Below are 20,426 nucleotides of genomic sequence, written 5' to 3'. Positions count from 1 at the left end.
TAGTTTTCGATTGTGAAGGCGTCAAGACTGGGAAGTTGATATTCGGTCGATCGTGCGGTCGAGTGAATTGTCGTTATGCTTTTTTGCCAATGCTCTCAGTGCTGTGGTATTGGTTATTGGGGTGCTTGTCGGATAGGCCATTGTTCTCTTGTGATATATGATTATTGCGTTACCATTTTGCCTATAAAATCGTCATCGCAAACACGGGAATGTACAATACACAATAGAGATTTGACCCAAAGTGCTTTAGACGGTTCCCCGTTACATGTTATAGGGATTTGCTGGATGAAAAAATGTTCAAACGCGTGCTCGGTTTTTTTAAATTTTCTTCGGCAGTGTATATATTTACCTGTGAGCGTATTCTTTCGATCTGCAGGTGCGTACCTCGAGAAGTCGTAACAAGTGACATCTAGGTGTGCTCAGTGTGAAGTATGTCGAAAAGGTGGATGTGGGTTCTGCTGTTCATCAGTGTCTGCGCAGTGTACATTGATGACGTCATTGGGAGTGTCATGGCATCCAACTCAACAAGGTAACTGCACGAGAAAGAAATTCGAATCAACTCTTGTTCCAGACACGTACCTATTTATGCGATTCAACTTTGCAACAAAAACCTGTGAATCGTGTCAAAAAGAAACAATTCAACCAAAATAATTCAACGACAAACTGACCTATTCTAGGTGACGTAAACAAAAGCAGTATTTAATTACATGAGAATGGCATATGGTCAGCAGCTGGTGTCCATTCAGTATACAGAATTCATTTAAAGGCAAAGAAAACACTAACGTGAAGTATGTCTCGGATCCCAAATATGGCCAAGAAGAGGCCACCGTGGAACCTAGAGTTTCAAATGCATTTTATTTGGTTAAAAAAGTAAATGAAATGAAACGAAATATTTTTCTGGACAGTGTTTAATGGTCATTCTTTTGACATATACTTCACGTTAATGTTTTCTTTGCTTTTTAAACCGTACAATATAAGCGTTTGAAAATACTTGAAGATATGAGCATATGGTTTATACTCTCTTATGTTCATGGTGTTGTTATAAAAGCCAGTTTATGGTTTAGCTCGCTTTAAAATAAAAGTTGTCGATCGATTGACATCAGTAAATGATAAGAATCGTAAGGTAAATTGTCGATTCCCTGTCGATTGTGGCTACTGAATCAAAGTGTTTTATTTTGGGACTGTATTTCAGAAAAGAGACCATTCATGCCTTGTTGGTTGACTATGACTCTACGGAGCTACCAAACGATATAACAGGTATATAGTCTAGTCCAGGTTTTTCATATAACGGGTTCAATCCCGGGCTTTGGCAGGAAATTTGTCGTTTGCCCTCTCAGTGTTCATGTGATTTGGTGACGATAAGCGAGGCCATTTACGGTGCCTAATGTTCCTTGAAGACATTTCGTCTACCATCATGCAATATGGCGTACATGTCAGCGTACCACATTCGTTATTCGAATATCGACCATCGTGCTACCATCACATTCGTTATTCGAATATCAAATATCGTGCTACCACCACATTCGTTGTTCAAATATCGAATCACACGCTGGAAAGACATGGGTGTTTTGTTATTCGATTTATTTATTTATTTGATTGTTGCTGGCACCATATTCGAGACAGAGTCTCATTGAGGGCAGTGTGAGTTCATATGGTGAACATGGTGGTGAAGTTTGTACGTCCAGCGGGTCATTTGAGATCTGAATATCGAATCTGGTGCTAGTACGATATTCGTTATTCAAAAATCGAAAAACTCGAACCAGTATTTTCAAGGGTCTCATGATAGTTATGTTGGAAATTCAATATATGTTGATGTATCCCCTGATGATGAGGGCAGTTAAATAAACACAGTACTGTATTATGTATATATCGTCAGAAAGGTCTTTGTGACATTTGTGACATGTGATGTGATGTCTAATTGTTGTTCCCACACCTCGTGTATGCATGTTAATTTATTTACATTATAGACGTTACGCTTGTTTTAGGCACACCTACCATGGTGGGGGTACAGATTTACGTCTGTAGCATTGATTCTTTCGACGAAGCCGCCATGGTGAGATATTTTATAATACTTTATTATAAGCCTGATGTTTTACTCGGAACATTTATTTGATTGGTGCTTTAGGTCGTACTAAAGAATATTTCACTTATGCGACGACGGCTCAGATATACATGAGTGAGTGAGCGCTTGGGGTTTAACGTCGTTCTTAACAATTTTTTAGTCATATGACGACGAAGGAGTCCTTAGAGTGTGTGTAATGTGCCTCCTTGTTGCGGAACGGATTTACACCGCTCTTTTATCTAGTGCTGCTTCACTGTGATGACTTACCGAAGCCAAGTAAGCAGCCCTGCCCGAGCCATTATACTGATCGTTGCGCTATCCCCTTCATGCTGAACGTCAAGCGAGGAAGTTACAGTTTCCTCTTTTTTAAGGTCTTAGGTGTGACCCGACCAAGGACGCTCTACCAGCTATGCTTGAACTTGAGAATATAAAACTATATACACTTACCGAATAAATCTTTATTTTTGTTTTTTGGCCAAAAGCCAATATTCGCTAATTGGTCAAATTATTGTTATTCAGTAAATATCACCATACCTGGTACTTCTGCCATTTAGTGTTAAAATGATAACTAACTTCAAAGAATTTTAATGCCATCGCTTCCTAAATTTTAGGAAATTTTGTTAAAGGTAATTATTTGGGCTGTTCTAAAATAATAGCAAAATTAAACTGTATTTACATTTATCGATATCTTGCCAAAATGTTCGGAATAGACACTATCAGTCGTTTATCATCGAATTTAGATTAATATCATTTTCATAGCTGATTTAACAAAAGAGAAAAAAATACAGATTTGGCAGAAAACAGGTACCTTCAACTGCTGTCATCTTCCTTTATGTAAGAACGAGTCCTATTTTGCATATATTGGCTTGCATATACCTGTTGCGTTAATTTACGTTAACTTTTTCATCGGCTTATTTTTTATTTTCTAACGAAATTATTTTTCAGGCCGTTTCGTGTTATCACGATCAGGCAGTTAAGGTTCATTTGAATCAGTAAAGCACAGCTTCATTGAAATGAAACACATTATCGTGACTTCCGTTATCACCGTTTTCCTACTATCACACCCTTGTGTAAAAACGCTCTGTTCTAGGACTTTACGATAACAATTTTCCTGCGGCAGTTGTGGCGGGACCATCGCCTGTCTTACGAATCTAACACAGTCCTACCCGAGCCACTGGAGCTGGACGTTAAGCTCATTGACAGGGTCTGGGTGCCCGACCTGTTCTTTGTCAATGAAAAGAGCGCGCGCTTTCACATGGTCACGGTGTCCAATCGTCTACTTCACATCTACAGAAACGGCACCGTGTTTTACAGTCTCAGGTAATCAAGGAATTTCCATGTAGCTGCGATATTTCAGAAAAAGATGTGTTGATTTTCATGAAACCAAGGTATTAGTGTATTTAAGTGTTTGTTCCAGCTGTCAATGAAATATTTACCCTGATAATCATGCAAGCAGTCCTCGAAATTAATCAATTCACTAAGTAAGCCATGTGAAATAATGAATGATTGAATGAAAGGAATAAGTGAATGCTTGAACAGAATAAGTGAATGCTGGAAATGAATAAGTGACCGAATGAAATGAATAAGTGAACGAGTGAAAAGAATGAATAAATGAAGATATGAATCAATTAACCAACCAAACAATCAAACAACCAACCAAGAAATCTACGATTCAGGTTTCTTAATCAAATAAATCACCAAATGAATGAATCAGTCAAGCAATTGACAAATTAATAAATGAATCAACCTTTTCAATCAATCAGTAACATAAACATATCAATCAATCTATAAATTATTCAACCACGCAATAAAGAACAGAATAATGGATGAATGAATGAATGAATGAACCAATCAATCATTCATGCAATCACTCAAGCAATCAGTCAATCAATCCCTGGTCCACAGGTTATCGCTGCGGCTAAGTTGTCAGATGAACCTGGAGAAGTATCCATTGGACGCCCAGGTCTGTCCCATCATCGTGGAGAGCTGTGAGTACTGTGAATGTATTTAGCCTGGTTTCACTGAAAGTAACAATCAATGTGTGAAGTAACGGTAAACCGCAGACGTGGTGATGACAGTGTACTCACTTATTCTCTGATTCCCACATATCTATATCGTTTCAATAAATCTACTTCGTAAGCATATAATTTTATTCACTTTTCTACTCGTTTGGCATATTATTCTCCTTGTCTCGTTTTATTTGAGACATTTGTTTTTGAAAACATAGAACATGTCAAATTGGGTTACTTTACAATAAATCTTTCAGCGAGAAAATCAGTTCATTTCGATATGTCAGTCCATGTGTAATTCAAGCACTTAGACCTTTTCTGTGGAAGACGGTTAATTCCATCATCGTACCATCGTTGTATCGTTTCATCGCTTGGTTCCATGGTCGCATGATTAAACAAAAGTACCATGGTACAGTGAAGGCATTAACCGGCTTCCATACCACTCCCTTCCCAGATGGTCACAGTACAGAATACCTGCAGTTCGCGTGGATGGGGAATCCACCGGTTATTACGGATATGGTGGTCATCTCACAATTCAGGCTTGACGGATTAACAGTTGAGGACTGCAGCAAAAATTACGGTGAGTAGAACTATCTAAAGCGTGCAAATTTATATACAGGTGTGTCTTAAAAATCTAAGCGGAAAGTTATGGAAGAGGTGATTCGGCTTTAGAAGAACTGTTCTCTTGTCCTTATAGTATTTGACAGTACATGAATTTTGTTGAAAGATTTCATAAACTTGAAAGTCGTGGAAGAAGAGTTTGTCTTAGGTGAAGTCCATCAAAGTACTTTCTTTTCAGTTCAAAGTATCGTGTTGCGTTATGTTCGAAATTTAACGATAAATTTCAATGTAAAAAGAATTGTTTCAGTAACCTCACTCACACTGCATGGAAATATGTAGACTTCGCCCTGAGCCATACAATTCACAGAAGTGACGAAATTTACACACGTGCTTCATCATTTACTAGTAATAAGTGTGAAAGTCGTTATTGCGCAGGGAAGGACTTTATATATAGAGCACTGGTATTTACTTCCGTGGGTTGAGATCGGCATGATGGAGAACTGTTATTCGCTCCCCTGGTGTGTGGAGAGAGCGCGCAGCAGGCAAACCAGCATACCACACGTTTCACAGTCTCACACATCACCTGGGAAATGTTTGGGTTGTGAGTTATATCCCGCGAGAACGGAAAGATGGAAGACAATGCCCTGCCAGATAAGCGTGGAATAACTTTGCTGACTATTAGAGAACTCATGCCAAATCAGATAGATCTGCTACGGTTTATTCTGGTAAACGAGATATTTCCGGGTCAAGGTATCTGGTGACTTAATGTAAAGGTCAGTCTAGTCAGCATACATGTGATGTATTGGTGGCTTGGATAGTCTTCCATAACGTGTAAGGAATTTGTATACACCTCTTAGTGCCTATGTCTGAACAGACACATCTGGACTTCTGGACTTACGTTACTGATATTGTCTGTCAGAACCGAAATTCTTTGCTCGCTATTCTCAATCTTTGCGTTAGAAACCAATGAAACAAATCCGAATATTGTAAATATCATAAAAGTTTTTGTTCTTACGGTGGAAAAGCGTGCACAAAAAAGTTGAGACTAGGGGTTGTGAGAATAAGGAAGGGAAATTGCAGAGGTTCATGTAAATAGTATTCGTCGTGAACTGCGATAATTTTAGATAATTTCAGCATATACTTCCGTTATGTTTTGGATTTCTAAATACTGCACCATACATTATTTTTAATCTTCACCTGAACATAGGTGTAAAAATCCATTAATGTGAAAGATATCTAAACCAAGCAAACTGTTGGGGTTCTATAGCTGATTACCCAGTGGTAATTAAATTCTCAATAGGACTAGATTCCCCATTACATTACAGTACATTATCTGACACCATGTAGAAGCCACAGGGAACCAGATTCTCTCTGAATTTCATTTCTGTATCGTGGTTGTTCTATACAAGAAACATTGCGGGTTTGTGAATGTTAAGCGTTGCTTTAGTAAATAGTCTTGCGATTACTTTAGAGGTCGAAATGTGACAAAGACAAGCGAGTACACTGTCATTCACAAACCCCCGATAGAACTATAATAATGCAGCAACCGCTTAAAACTAATCTGATGCGGTCATTACGAACACGAATTTTCCCACAAAGTAAATTACAGTGAAAGGAATTGAAAGGGATAAGCTGATAATATACTACATGGCAGGTAGATATATGGCTTTATTAAGCGTAACCTTACTTGGATGGCTGTGCAGAATAGAGAGTAAAACCAGAGTAACAACTACAACATGCAGCGTTATAACTGGTAAATGATGACAACCAACCGTTGAAATACGGGCTCTTGTCAATTTAGGTAGGATTTTATTTTAGCTGTTCATATATAAATTATTAAATATAGTTTTATAATCGAAACCTTACTTGGATGGCTGTATAGATCATCTACTATCTCTGTTCGGACTCGTCCAGCACCTAGTCCGATTTGGAATTGAACATATTAGTTCGTTCTCCTGGTGAAAATCCTGGTGTCGATGCCCCTCTGATGAACCCGAATATGTTAATTTAATTTATACCATAACAACCAGCCCATTAGTCGTCCCAAGAGCCAGTGTAATTGATTTAACTAGATCCGGGTTCTGGAACAGCAGTTCTCCCTAATGTTCTATAATAAATGACTTCGGCACAAGAGACACTTCGATCATCAAATTTAGTGATGCCAATTTGTCTATTATGCAAAACACAATCTATCTGAAGAGATCTATTTTGGAAACTCTTTCTTGTGCATTTTGACATGGTTGGAGTTTTGTCAGTCCGGGTTTTGTCAATCAGACGTATGTAATATACCTTGCTGCCAACTGCACAACCCCCATCCAATTCAAACAAAATGGTTTTGATAACTCGATCTGCAAAACAAACACGTCTGCAGTTATATGATATATTTCCACACTGATACATTAGGGCAGTATGGGTGAGGTAGCCAAAACGATGAGATGGGGAGACTGCACTGTGTAATGCGCAACAGAAAGCCTGCTCCAAACAGGAGCCACGCGCTACGACCAGCCATTAATATAATTATGTACCAGACGTCCGGTATTATGGGGAGATAACCTCTGTTTGTCCCCTGAGAGAAAGTCTAATACGGACCAGTTAACCAGCACAGGCATCTGTACAAAATGAAGTGTACAGATATGCTTCAAAAATGACGCGGACGAGATAACGACATTGCATGCGTATGGCAAAATTGCTGAGCAGTTTAAAAGCGATCTCTCCGAAGCGGAGCTGCATTTCCTGTATGAATATGGTCATGTACAGCATGATGTAATAATGGTTTTGTAAAGGCGTTATAACTTTTTATTGGTTCTTCATCAATGATTATAAGCTCAGTCGGCGTTTCAGTGGTCTCGCTAGTTCACACAGATGTCGGCGAGACAGGTGGAAGCTCTCGCAAACTACCGCAGCTAAAGGACGTGATTTTACGTTAGGTGCCAACGGCGCCGCCTAGTGGACAGACAGATGTGTATTCAATTTAGCACCTACCGTAAAATAACGTCTATTATCTACGTTAGTTTGTGAGACCTTCCACCAGTCTCACCAACATCTGTGTGAACTCGCGAGACTCATGAAACGCTGATTGGGCTTATTACCTCAGTAGCCTCACCATCGAGCGTGTTCATCGTTAATGGTGGAAAAACACCTGAGCACACGAAACCAAGTTATTGTTATATTTAGTACAGTGATTGTAATACATTTGATTAGGTCATTGAATTAATGAACATGTCTTATATATAGCTGGGAAGACAAGCTAATAGCACTGTATAACAAATACAAACACAAATGTTGACCAACACAAGCACAGGCAACCCCTGATCTGATGTCATCTGCAGCTGATTGATATGTATACGATGACCATTTTCATTAACTCCTCGACACTCGCCTGCATGAAATGTGCTTGTCATTAAAAGGCAGTTGGGTGACACTAGCTTAGAACGGGATCGATACATTCTACGGCCCTTGTCATACATTCGGAGTTAATTTTTGCATAAGTAACTAGCCTAACAATTTTAGCGAGAGCGAGAGCAGCCATTTTTTGAGTGCCTTTCTGATGATCAACTGATGTGCAATGTTTATGACATGTATATGTAGATTGGTCGAACGATAAGAGCTTTCTATTTGCGGGCCTAACCCTGAAAGGCATGGTCGCTCTACGTTAGCTTTACATCACTGCGACCAATACCAAATTTTGTACAGAAATCCTGAACAATGCCGAGGTCATTGAGGTCAAGGTAATGAGGCAGGAAGTGATGTCAGAAAACACAAACAATCCGTCGCAACCTTTGTTTCTGATAATACTTTGTACACATGCATTCTCTCTGTCTAAACCATGTACAACTTGATTCTAACCAAAACCTGAAACAATTTTATTGATCAATGCTGATTAAATAATTCCGCGCGAGGACATGAGTGCTGAAGGTATAAGTCTAAACAAACCTGCGTCTCACAGACTCCAAATGTCAAACTTGCGTATTGGTAGCAGTGAAGTGAAGCGAGCGTATTGAGCGGCTCATGGGCTGTAAGGAGTGGGACATGAAAGGCCATCTACCCACATGTACTTATTCATACCGTGCATTACGCCGTACTACACCCAAAGGTTAATTTAGTATCAAGTTTTACAAACTTTGATTTCTTAAAAAAATTAGTGAACAACATTTTAGTTGAAGTTCTCCCCAAAGAAGACAATACAGGGAGAAAATAATTAATTATAAAGTACATGCAGTAGAGGAAAGCCAAATGGAACGCATGTAGCTTGGCAGGAAGATATGAATAACATAGCACTGGATGCCAACAAATATGCCATAACACCCAACACTGAAAATTACTTTCAAAGTAAACTGAATCATTTTTATTAAAACTTAAAACCGGGACATGCATTTAAAAAACTTTGCAACGCCTCTAAAAGTCAACTCCAGCTCATTCTGACTGCTGTGGTATAAGTGAAATATTTTTTAGTACGGCGTGAAACACCAATCAAATAGATAAACAATAAAATAACAAATAAAAACACTGTCGAGTTTTTGTAAACGATTCGATCTGATTTAATTGTCGAAAATGCATTTGAAAAAGTAATCTTTGAATTAGCCAATCAGCAAAGCCCCTTAGAAAGTCAACAGACACACGAAAGACAAGCGGTATTGCTTTAATAAGCCGCATTACGACTGCCAGCGCTCTTTGTGCAGATATTCGCGTTTCATCCGGGGTACCTCTATCCAGTTTGCTTAGTCGTTAAGTATGATTTCCTGTGAAAATCAACTTGGAGATTTCGCGTTTGATGCCTAGATTCCTTCGCTATGGTAAACCGATACCGTATAAGTGAAAAACTTTTGAAGATTTTGTCAAACAACAAATCATGCATTCGAATATATAAATATACACGTTCTATTCACAGGACTAAAAAATTTCACTTGTGTCCGGGCTGATTTGCGGATGGAGAGAGACAAGGGTTATTATATCATTCAGATCTACGTACCCAGCATCCTCATCGTCATCCTGTCTTGGGTGTCATTTTGGCTGAATGTGGAGGCTATTCCCGCCCGCATCTCACTGGGCGTGTTGACTATCTTGACTCTGACCACCCAGAGCTCCAGTCTACAGAACTCTCTGCCCAGGGTCTCGTACGCCAAGGCTCTGGATGTCTGGATGGCCGTTTGTCTTGTCTTCGTCTTCGCCGCCTTGCTGGAGTTCGCTTTCGTGAATGTGTTGAGTCGCCATTCCAAGAGTACAGACGATGTCTCTAGCCCGGTATGTCAGCTAGGTACAGTACACTATCGTATACATGTAATCAGGAAAGTTATAAAAGACTACACAGTAGAGAGTAAAACCAGAGCAGTGACGACAGTATGATAGTTGAGATATGGCTACAGGTATTACGAGTGAAATACATCCAATTATCAATTTACCTCAGTTAAGATTTTATTATAGCTGTTCATGTATGCTTTTAAGAAGTAGGTACGTACGCGCCCCATAGCACAATGGCTTAAGCATAATAACGATGTAACAAAAAGAGGCAGCGATGATAGTTGCAAAATATTTGACGTCACTGGCCTATAAGTGCTCGAAATACCGATTATAACACAGAAGAAAAAAAATCTAACGCAATTGCGACATTTTATTTAATATCTACAGCAGCTCTCAACATTAAGCCGCGAATATTCGACGACAAATTATGACATCTTGATTCAGTGCGACATTAGGGGATGTAATTCGCAATTTAAGATTCCAATAACAGCAGTGCTCTATTCACCCTGATGCCGGTGCACCCACATTAGGGTATAGGCCTAGAGAACTACATGTAGATGGTCCCCCTATTGTCGCAATTGCGACATTTGGAGATGATATAACGTTACGGGCTTCTAGAATGGCTCATGCATTTTTTTTTGTCAGAAGAGTTTTTGCTGGCCTAGCTCTTTATACAGGCTGCCTAGTTAGGACCATTGATTTCCCCATTGTCCTCCATGCATGACAGCCGTGCGTGGGAAGGTCTTCCAGCAGCATGCGGATGGTAGTGGGTTCCTCCCGAGTTCTGCTCTGTTTCCTCCCACCGTAATACAGGCCGACGTCGTATAATTGAAATATTCTTGAGTATGGCGCAAAACACAGATAAATAAAAAAATAAATAAACAAATCCATTCATGAACCTGAACGCCTTTATATACGCCTAAGTGATACCCGACCATGCACATAGAGAATCTTGAAGACAATATCAAGCAATCGACGGAGCTCATAATCCTGATTTCACATCCTTACGCCTGTTGGAGGCCATTTGTTTTTCAACGACCTGACGTGCAAGTCTGTGTGTCACACGTAGGAAAATTCAGCAGGAATTTACCTGAGGTCGGTGGTTTACCACGGGCACTCGGGTTTCCTCTATCCTCATAAAACCGAACTGTTGTCGTAAATATAACCTTACAACAATTTATCAGTTCATATGAGTGAAATGTTTCAGAGTACTCCGTAATTTGCGTAAAACCATTCAGATAAGTAAATAAATAAATTAATTCACTGTTTTGTCCGGCTGAGGCTGAGAAGGGTTGGTTATTGAAGCCCAATCTTGTTGTAGTCGATTAGAGTTACAAATTCGCCAGTGCTTTCTGAATGCTCCAGTTATGATCCCTCTAAGGGGGACTACTCTAATTGCAAAACAGAAATGTGAACGTTATCAGTTGTTTCCCCTGTGTATTTACATATGTAAAGAAAGATGAGTATAGGCTATAATGCCACATGTAAATTTTACACGCCCTTTTATTTTCTTTAAAACAATGTATTTCCGTGGTTAATTTGGAAAAAAATCAAGGAAGGGAAAGGAAGGTTAACTCAAAAGTGGCAAGATCGGTAGTTAGGTTTTCTCATCGACTTCGTGCACATTGTTATGTAAAGGCAAATGCTTTAATATTCCAGAAATCTGCTATTACGGGTAGCTGGTATCCAAGATTTTGTAAACGGTTCAAATCCAACCAATGTTCACTCAGTTAAGACGTATATCAAAAGATTTGGTGAATGCATTTGCACACTTAACTGAGATTTGTTCATAGATTTAAGAGATTTGAAGATTGCAGCAGGTACCAGCTTTAAAATCTCAAAACATATTAATTTACTTGGTTAGTGTTTAATGCATTAATCAGGAATAGATCGCATGCATAAGGTTTATTAAGAGAGGAAACCAGGTTTATTAAGAGAGGAAACCAGAGTGGCTGGATTAAATCACCGCCTTTCGCCAAGTATCTGACAAACTTCCTTACTCAAGCTTGCAACCCACTCAGTAAGCAACCTCACTGATCAGCCTGAGCGAGAAGAACGCTTTGTATGACTGAGCCAGCGATGGCATCTATATATGTATAGTGTCAAAATGTGGCAATGTATCATTGCTAGCAGAAATGGCTTGGTAAAACAATAAATGCACACATGAAATTTTCTTTCAACATGACGATTATCCATAGGATAAAGGATGGTTTGTTTAAAGATAAATTGGACAATAATCTTACTCCCAAGAATATAAAAATTGTAGCACCTATTTAATTAAGTACATAGTGACAACTAAAAGATGACTTACTGTTGCATTTCTTGCATATTCTCCCTTATTATTCCTGCTGCTATTATGCTCTATGATCATTATAATCCTTCCATTGTTGTTTTTTATTCTATGTTTTTGAAGACCTCCAGCCGAAAGCCGTCAGTCAACGGAACTTTGAAGTCAATAGGAAAACGGAAGGCTCTTCTGCTGGACAAAGTGTCTCGGTTTGGATTCCCATTGATGTTCGGTTTGATCAACGTTATATACTGGACATATTACACCCTGATGTAATGGAACAATCACTGATGTCGTATCTTTTCGAGTTTTCAGAACCACTGAGACAAAACAATCGAACGGATGGACGAATGGACGGACTGATCTGTCTACATTATTAACTGCACACGTGGTACGAGTTCAGTGACAAGTGCTTAAATCAAGAGATCAATCGTGGTTGCAAGTGTCACAAAATACAAATTATATGACCTCAATGACCTTGAAAATAATTTGCCAAAGACACTGAAAATCTCCACTGCGTAATTATGTACATGTGGTATAACCTTAGTAAACCTGGTCACAGGCACGTGTAGACTGTTTACAAAGAATTGGATAGACGGGTTGATGGATGGATTGATGTTACGAACAAGGCTGATTTTGGCTGCAGGACAAAAAACATCGAGGAAAGGAAATTTTCACAGCTCGGAGACCAGAATGATTTTCAGTGTTATGTGCGTTTGTGGCAAAGTTCATCCAGGAACAAAGATATGTAAGAAGAGTTGAGGTCCGTTTACCTGTTTGTGACAGTACAGGTGATAACCCACTATGAATATCTTGTTAATAAGAAGCACTTACCAAGTATTACGGTCTATCGGAACCCCACAGTGAACAGAGTGTGTCGGTTAATCGTTAGTTCCCGTAATTACCAAACTGGGTTGATGACCTTTTGGGTCAGGGCTGGATACACACATGTGGCTATTGTTGCAGTACATATCACACTGTCATGATCATAATTGTCTTATGATATAATTAGTTTCAGTGCGCTGAATACTGTCACTGTTAAAATCATACTGCATTAAGTGGTGTTCATCATCTTGTAGATGAGTGAGTGAGTGAGTGCTTGGGGTTTAACGTCGTACTCAACAATTTTTCAGTCATATGACGACCATCTTGTATGTATGTATGTTTGTATGTATGCATGTATGTATGTATGTATGTATTGTTACGACCCAAACTGTCTGTATTATAAAGAGATGGCTTGTTCGAAATACAGGACAGTTTAGCCGCACAAAAAAGTAACCAAAACCAGCAGATTTTATTTTACAACAATTTATTAGCTTTAACAAGAACAGATAATAAGACTTATACAAATACTAAAGTACTTAAGTTTAACAAGAAAGGATAGCAGTATCTATACAAATACTAAGGTACTTACGGTGTCAAGTCCAAACGGACGCATATATTCCACAATATATACCACACAGGCATAAATGCTCAGAGGCAAATTCAAAGGAGGGAAAATCCACAGTATAACTGAGTGTATGACGAAATATACACAAAATTCCACAGACAGGGTCCGTGTACTAATAAGCACTGTGTACACAAGAGCACGAATCAAATATACAAGTTCGGACTGAACAAGTGCTCGGTGGAGATAGGATATAACAAAGCCAGAGGCTATAGAGACACCAAAATTCAGCACAAATGGCCTACTAAAGTAATACACAGCAAGAGCATCCAAGCTCTCAATAATTCTCCTTTCTCCGTTCTCTGTTCTCTCCTCTCTCCGTTTGACCTGCTTTCATAGGTCTTATATAGCCTGGTGGAATTGTCTAGAATAAGAAAATTCCTGAACACTTGATGTAAACAAACAGGCGCCGAACTCAGCGTATGTAAACAATGGCAAGCTAAATTTAGAAACTGACGGCAGCCGTGCACATAACAGTATGTATGTATGTATCTATGTATGTATGTATGGGGATTTACGTCGTACTTAACAATTTGATCAGGAGTTTAATTGGGCATATACTGTGTCTTACTGAGGCAGGTCGAATCCATACCGCCAAAGTGCTGCCGCCATGCGCTGAAGTATCAGGCCGCAGACATCAGACATGACACGCAGTCACATTATACTGACAAAGGGGTTAACCAGTCCTTTTCCTTGCTCTAACTTCTCAGTGCTGAGCGCCAACAGAGGCAGCAGCAAGCACAATTTTAAAAGTCTTAGGAATGACCCGACCCGGGTTTGATCCCGGGGTCTCCGGACTTGGAGGCGCACGCCCTAACTTTGCAGATACATAAAGACAAAGGTCATTTAATATAGACATGATTGTTGAGTACGGCGTAAAACACCAACCAAATACATAAATAAGTTAAATCTGGACATGTCTCATAATTATGTTTACTGTTGCTTTCTCAACTAAATGTTATATTAAATTCTATGAACCAATATATACGTTCCGTGAATTAAGGCGGTCAGATCCTCAAGTTTACCTTTTTGTGGGATAAAATAGATCTGCATCTATAATTGTGACATAATCGTCCTCATATTAGGTTAAAGGAGAACTAATTCATAACATTTGAATCTGTACTAGGTTAAAAGCTATAAATTACATCCCTACCTGGAATTCCATAACGAAGACTACACAACCCCACCCTTATCACACAAAGCGAAGCCACTAGGACTACTAAGTTGTTACTACATACATGTATTTCGACATTTACATGAATATAGAGTAAAACGCTATCTGAAGCAAATCTACGTGAGGCCTTTTCCAGTCATCACTTTGTCGTCGCTACTCCCGGCTTTACTCTCCGTGTATCAGAAATGGTTGTGGTATGCGAAAAGCCTGCTGAAGGTTTTCTAGTTGCAAAGCTAGTGGTACGCCACTGTTCGTACTGTAGTCATTTATGAATTCATTTAGTTATTTATTTGTTTATTTTTTGACGCCACATTTATACAATGGCGATAATTTTAATGGGTGCAGGAATAGGGAGGTTCTTTGTTAAACCACACTGGCAAATTACACTGTATAGTCAACTGAATGTAAACCAGGCAGTCGGCTGAAAAGTTGAAGGCTTGGAGAAAATATCGAGTTTGCAGTAGAATGTACATATACAATGATTAAGTATTCGTTGAATGCATATCAACATCCCATGAAATCTCAACTGTCCAATGTCTAATGCTGCCGTCTGTGAAGTTACAGTGCAGGTTAACCATTCTGGAATATTTCAAGTTGGCCGTATGTTTAACCGTGACTATGAGGGTTTTCTTGGCACACTTTGGAATGAATGCCCGATGCAGAAATATACCAGTTTGGCCTTGTGGGCATGTATCAGTGTCCCTTATTAATCTGAGGAAATCTATTTAGAGAGGCATTATCTATCCAACCTATATTAACCATCGGGAAATGTACCGGTGTCACGAGAGCAATGAAACGGATACCCCCCAGAGGCCGTAAGGCAATTCTAACATTACATGTGCGTGTTAATTGGTTTTACAAGTGCAGAAAGTAAGGCAATTAATTGACCTATCTGGGGTGACTTGACTGTGGTTAAAGAACATTTTGCGTCTAATTTGTGGTCGTCCGCTGCGCTAGGGATAATCTTGGTAAAACAAATTTTCTTCGAAAGCGCATGCTCATTACCTACATCAGCTGTACATCACTTCCTTTCTAGCCAACAAGGAACAGAAATCTTGAACAATGCCAAGATTTGGTATGGTAGCGATGTCAGAAAAAAGGTCTTTCTCATCCCCTTTTTTCTGTTGTTACTTAAAATATGTTCTCCTTTTCAAACAACATGATTTCATCACTTTAAATAAAAAAGATGACAGTCCATTGTCTATATCCCTTAGTGCAACAAGTTTTATTTTATTTGCAAATTTTTTGGTTAGAAAACTGTAAGGTTCTAAAGAAAGAAAAGCAAACAAAAGCTGTAACCTCTATCTCTCTCGTGGTAGCTATATTGCGAACCTATCCTTACATATGTGGTCCGTTAGCCAATAAGAAGGCGGAATTCTGGGGAATACCCTTACGTCACTGACTGGGCTGCGCACAAAAGTTAAGCAGCATTCTTGTACACTCAAAAAATTAATCAGTTAGCTTTAACAGAAAGTCTGTTATCTAAGTGATACTAGAATGTATTCTGCTATTACAGCATATGGCAATGCTCAACTAAATATTCCTAGTCAAGATCTTTTGAAGTTTTGTTATTATTATTTTTCTCCATTGAGGACCGTTACTTTATGATCCGTCTGAGGATACGTGTAAACATCTAGAAACTATGCCAAAAAGTGAGCTATGTTATGGAGACAGTGATGTAATCCTGTAAGCGCTTCTTGGGAGTATTGCCTGTGAGCATGATTACAGCCTATGTGGCAGGATGATTAGAGCAATTGTACGGTACAAATTTGTAAGATTATTGAAGGCCAGATCCTGAAAGACATTGTGAAGTATCTGCATCATCTATACACGGTGCCAAACTATTTGTGTGAGGTTGAGCATACTGGGGGGGGGGGGGGGGGGGGGGGAGATACACGCTGCTCAGCTAATTCACTGTTAACGCCATTACACAGTTACTCAATTTTCTCTCAATACCGCATAATCCAGGCGTAATGACATTGCATGTTGTTGCACAATGCACTGTCGGCTCACAACGTAAGGAAGCACTGGTTCAGACGAACGACGCCTGCCTTCTTGTCCTTCTTCTGACACCAGAGGCTCTTAGTGGCATGCCACTAGCTCACCACTAGCACCCTACAAGTAACTAGCCATCCTGGGCCTAATCCTACAAAGCAGTCCGGACTTCTGTGTAAATTTGAGTTGTGATTTTAGCGCTTATTTTGGATGAAAGAAGATAGAATTTGGAAAATTTAACTATTGTTCTCTTTAAGAAAACTTGTCCAAATTTTAATTTCTATGATCATAAAATGCACGTTGTATCAAAAGCACTTTTGAAATCTGCCCTAGTACTTCTAGTCTACCTCTACCTGCTATAAGTGTCTCCAAAAGATGTCCGCCCAAGCAGGAAATAACATTTAGTTGTAGTATATAGTACGTCTCCATGCTGGAATTAACATTTAGTTATTGTATATAGTGTATATCTCCAAAACATGACCGAAAAGCTGAAATTATATAGTACATATCTGCAAAAGATAGCTGCCATGCTGGAAATAACATTTAGTTGTAGTATATAGTACGTCTTCAAAAGGTGACCACCAAGCTGGAATTAACATTTAGTTATTGTATATAGTGTATATCTCCAAAACATGACCGAAAAGCTGAAATTATACAATACATGTCTACAAAGGATGGCCGCCAATCTGGAATTAACATTTACTTGTTGTATACGAGTTACTGATTTGCCTCATGAGACAATGCTGTCAAAGTCAAGAATGATATCACGTTACCTTACTATCATTACTTTGATGAAACATTTATAGGATTATCGATCTGTACTAGGTGAATAGTTTTAAACTTCCGAATAATTTACACTGAAGTGATACTTTTAAGTGTTTAATTGGAACTTCGTGTTATGTGCTAGAGTTTTATCATGCTTACGTCAATGCCAAAAACTTCCGAGTGGACTGGAAGATCTTGTAGGTATCGTAAGCTATTTCACGTGCGTGGGTACCTTGTAAAATTGTACTTTTCATTAAGTGCCCCACTTAGCTTTACTCACAACGTAGCTTGAACATAAATGACGTCACGCTAGCTTCATTTCACAGAGGGTTGTTACTGTCCAATCAGATTGCAGGGAATAGGTGGTCAAAACCTGGTGGTGTCGTGACTGAAATCGCCAACGTCTGTGCGTAGATAAGGGCGATGACAGAAGTGATCGGTAATTATGTCAACCATCACAAAAAAACATCCAGCTGGCCACAGATTTCTATCACCATGTCAGGCTATATCACTGCGCGAAATTTGAAACCCTGTAGATGACGGGTACAGAAAGTTTTCGGTTGACGCCTGATCTGATCAGGAATTATTGCTGGAGATGGCTAGTTCCGGTCTCATCAGCCAGTTCCAGTTGGCTCTGACTCACATTAACCGCTTCTTAACCTTTCCGGCAGACTTCCTTCATTTTGGGTGAGACGCAGTGATAAAAATCGTACAAAATATTTGTAAACTAACTTTTTTAGCGGGTGGACAACCGCATATGTATATGTAATTAGTTTACATACGGGATAGATGATTGTTTATTTTTACAAACCAACATAGCCAGCCAGCCTATCATACTGCAGTGTTACACATGCAGTTTGGACCGCTGCGCGGCAGGAATTAAGAGCAGGACTGTAAACAGATTGATAACTTTAAGGGAGGAGAAATGAGAGGTTAAGTGGTTGACATTGCAGACATACCGGCATGGATGCTCCCGATACGGCTAGTTTGCGGGCTAAGTACTCGGAAACGGATTGCTAAAGTCACAGCCAGGTTCCGGGAAAATTTACAACCCATTTTAGCTATGTCTACCGCACACGTTACGATGTATGCCGTTAGCATGACGTTATGAAATTTTGTATAAAGTGGTGGAATGTTGTATTAAGAGATATAAAACAAAAAACAAGTTGTGCCAAGTGTATGAATCCACGAAGCGGTTCATACAACAGCCTGTGTATAAAGTGTTGGTGACTATTGTCCACCGTAAACTGTTAGGCTGTGTGTGTAAAAGTTAACCCTTATTTTGGTGTATTTACGGTAACAATCCACCAGCTGTGTCAGGATATTCCGTTACCTTAAACGTGACGTCAAAGCAGAGCGTTATAAACCATCAAACGTCTTGAGGTTAATTGTCACTTGAAAAGTGACCCAACAAGATACCTTTGTGGTAGAGAACTGGTCAATAAAGTAAGCTAGCTACACATACTGGGCCAGGTGCTGTCGAGAGAATACTATAAACGATGTACAGCATAGAGAGTAAATCCAGACCGGCGATGACAGTGTGATAGTTAGCAAACGATCACACGTAACCGGTGAAATTCGGCCTCTTGTCAATTTACCTCAGTTAGTATTTATTCTAATTGTTCATGTAAATGCATAAATGGTATTAAATTACAAGGCATAGAAGAAGAAGAAAAAAAGAAAAAAAAGTGAAAGTAAAATTAAGCCAATTAGTCAAATATTAACTATATATTGTATTCGAGAAATGAATACTTTCAGTGGCGATAATGTTGAAAGCGATTTAAAAGAAACATGAAACCATGAAGAAACAAAACAGAACGAAACCAAACCTCTGTCAACCTTCGGTAACAAACATAGGACTGACCGCTGTCCAATATACGTTACTGGTGATGACAGAATACTTGCTTCCAGGACTAATACTGTTCATGGGAACTGATGTGCGAAACCAAATTAAGGAAATGTAGTTTTCTGTAAATGTGTGCTAATGTTTCGAATATTGGCACCTATAACGCTCTTCTGTAGAAGTTCCCTGTGCTCACCCTTCTGTAGTACAACACCAGCTACACTAATTACTCAATTATCCCTGACCTTGGCGTTCCAACGTATTAATCCACCTCCAACCACAGCCCCCTCCCCCCCCCCCCCCCCCCCCCCTCACCCCCCCCCCACCCCCCCTCACCCTTACACTTCACATCCCACGCAACTACCGAGATTTCTGCCTGGACTAGGCAGATTCCTGGCAGTTCTCACTGATCATGGCAACTCTCAGCATCGTGTATATATACTATATTCTCTACAGAAGTCTATTTCCACACGTTAATGCCCGATAACTAGGTTACAACTTTCATCGTAAACGGATCCTAAATCTGTTTAACGAAATATTCATTGAAGGCATTGCTGCCTGCAAAATCCACGTACCTTCACATACGCTGTCTGACCCATTAGATGGCACTGGTTGCCTTCATCGGACACTGACAAGCAAAAAAAAAAAAATCAGTACTTTGCTGGGTAACTACGGTAAAAACGGATTACTTTCTCAAAATTATTCGTATGCATTTTGAATTTGGTCAAATATGCTTGAACAGAATGTCCTGGATCTCTGGTACTCTCCTACACAACTTTGTCGAATGCCGTTAGCTCGCGGTGCTTGCAGTTTTATCTACATCGTGTCAAATAAAATCGTCACGTTGGATAATGTATAAACATTTGTAATCGACTGCTTCCTTATATTTAATTTATACATTTCCTTAGTTCTTAGTAGCATGTGCTGTTTTGGAAATTGACCTGCAGTTATTGACATAGATCGTCTATTATGCCGTTAGGATTTAAAACAATGTACCAAACCACGTTATTCCTTGGGATATCTTTGGGATGTTCCTTGGGATGTC

The 20,426-nt window shown here is 39.3% G+C and overlaps 1 protein-coding gene across 1 annotated transcript; it reads left to right on the top strand.

Moving 5' to 3' along the window:
- The first annotated feature begins 431 nt into the window (after positions 1–431).
- LOC135473504 (glycine receptor subunit alpha-2-like) lies at positions 432–13,095 on the top strand. Its single transcript, XM_064753355.1, has 8 exons — positions 432–529; positions 1,193–1,257; positions 1,986–2,053; positions 3,153–3,382; positions 3,968–4,050; positions 4,526–4,651; positions 9,521–9,873; positions 12,284–13,095. The coding sequence occupies exons 1-8, from the start codon at positions 432–434 to the stop codon at positions 12,431–12,433; spliced, it is 1,173 nt and encodes a 390-aa protein (XP_064609425.1). The 3' UTR covers positions 12,434–13,095.
- The last annotated feature ends 7,331 nt before the right edge of the window (positions 13,096–20,426 follow it).

The sequence above is a fragment of the Liolophura sinensis genome, chromosome 8 (assembly GCF_032854445.1).
Source record: "Liolophura sinensis isolate JHLJ2023 chromosome 8, CUHK_Ljap_v2, whole genome shotgun sequence".
NCBI classification, from domain to species: Eukaryota; Metazoa; Mollusca; class Polyplacophora; order Chitonida; family Chitonidae; genus Liolophura; species Liolophura sinensis.
Note: the sequence above shows the minus strand (reverse complement) of the source record. Positions and strands in the feature narration are given on the sequence as shown.

Excerpts from the sequence above, each read along its gene's own strand:
- LOC135473504 (XM_064753355.1), top strand. The coding sequence starts at position 432 with ATGTCGAAAAGGTGGATGTGGGTTCTGCTGTTCATCAGTGTCTGCGCA. Across the intron at positions 3,383-3,967 it reads ACCGTGTTTTACAGTCTCAG|GTTATCGCTGCGGCTAAGTT; the intron begins GTAATCAAGGAA and ends CCTGGTCCACAG. Across the intron at positions 4,652-9,520 it reads GGACTGCAGCAAAAATTACG|GACTAAAAAATTTCACTTGT; the intron begins GTGAGTAGAACT and ends TTCTATTCACAG.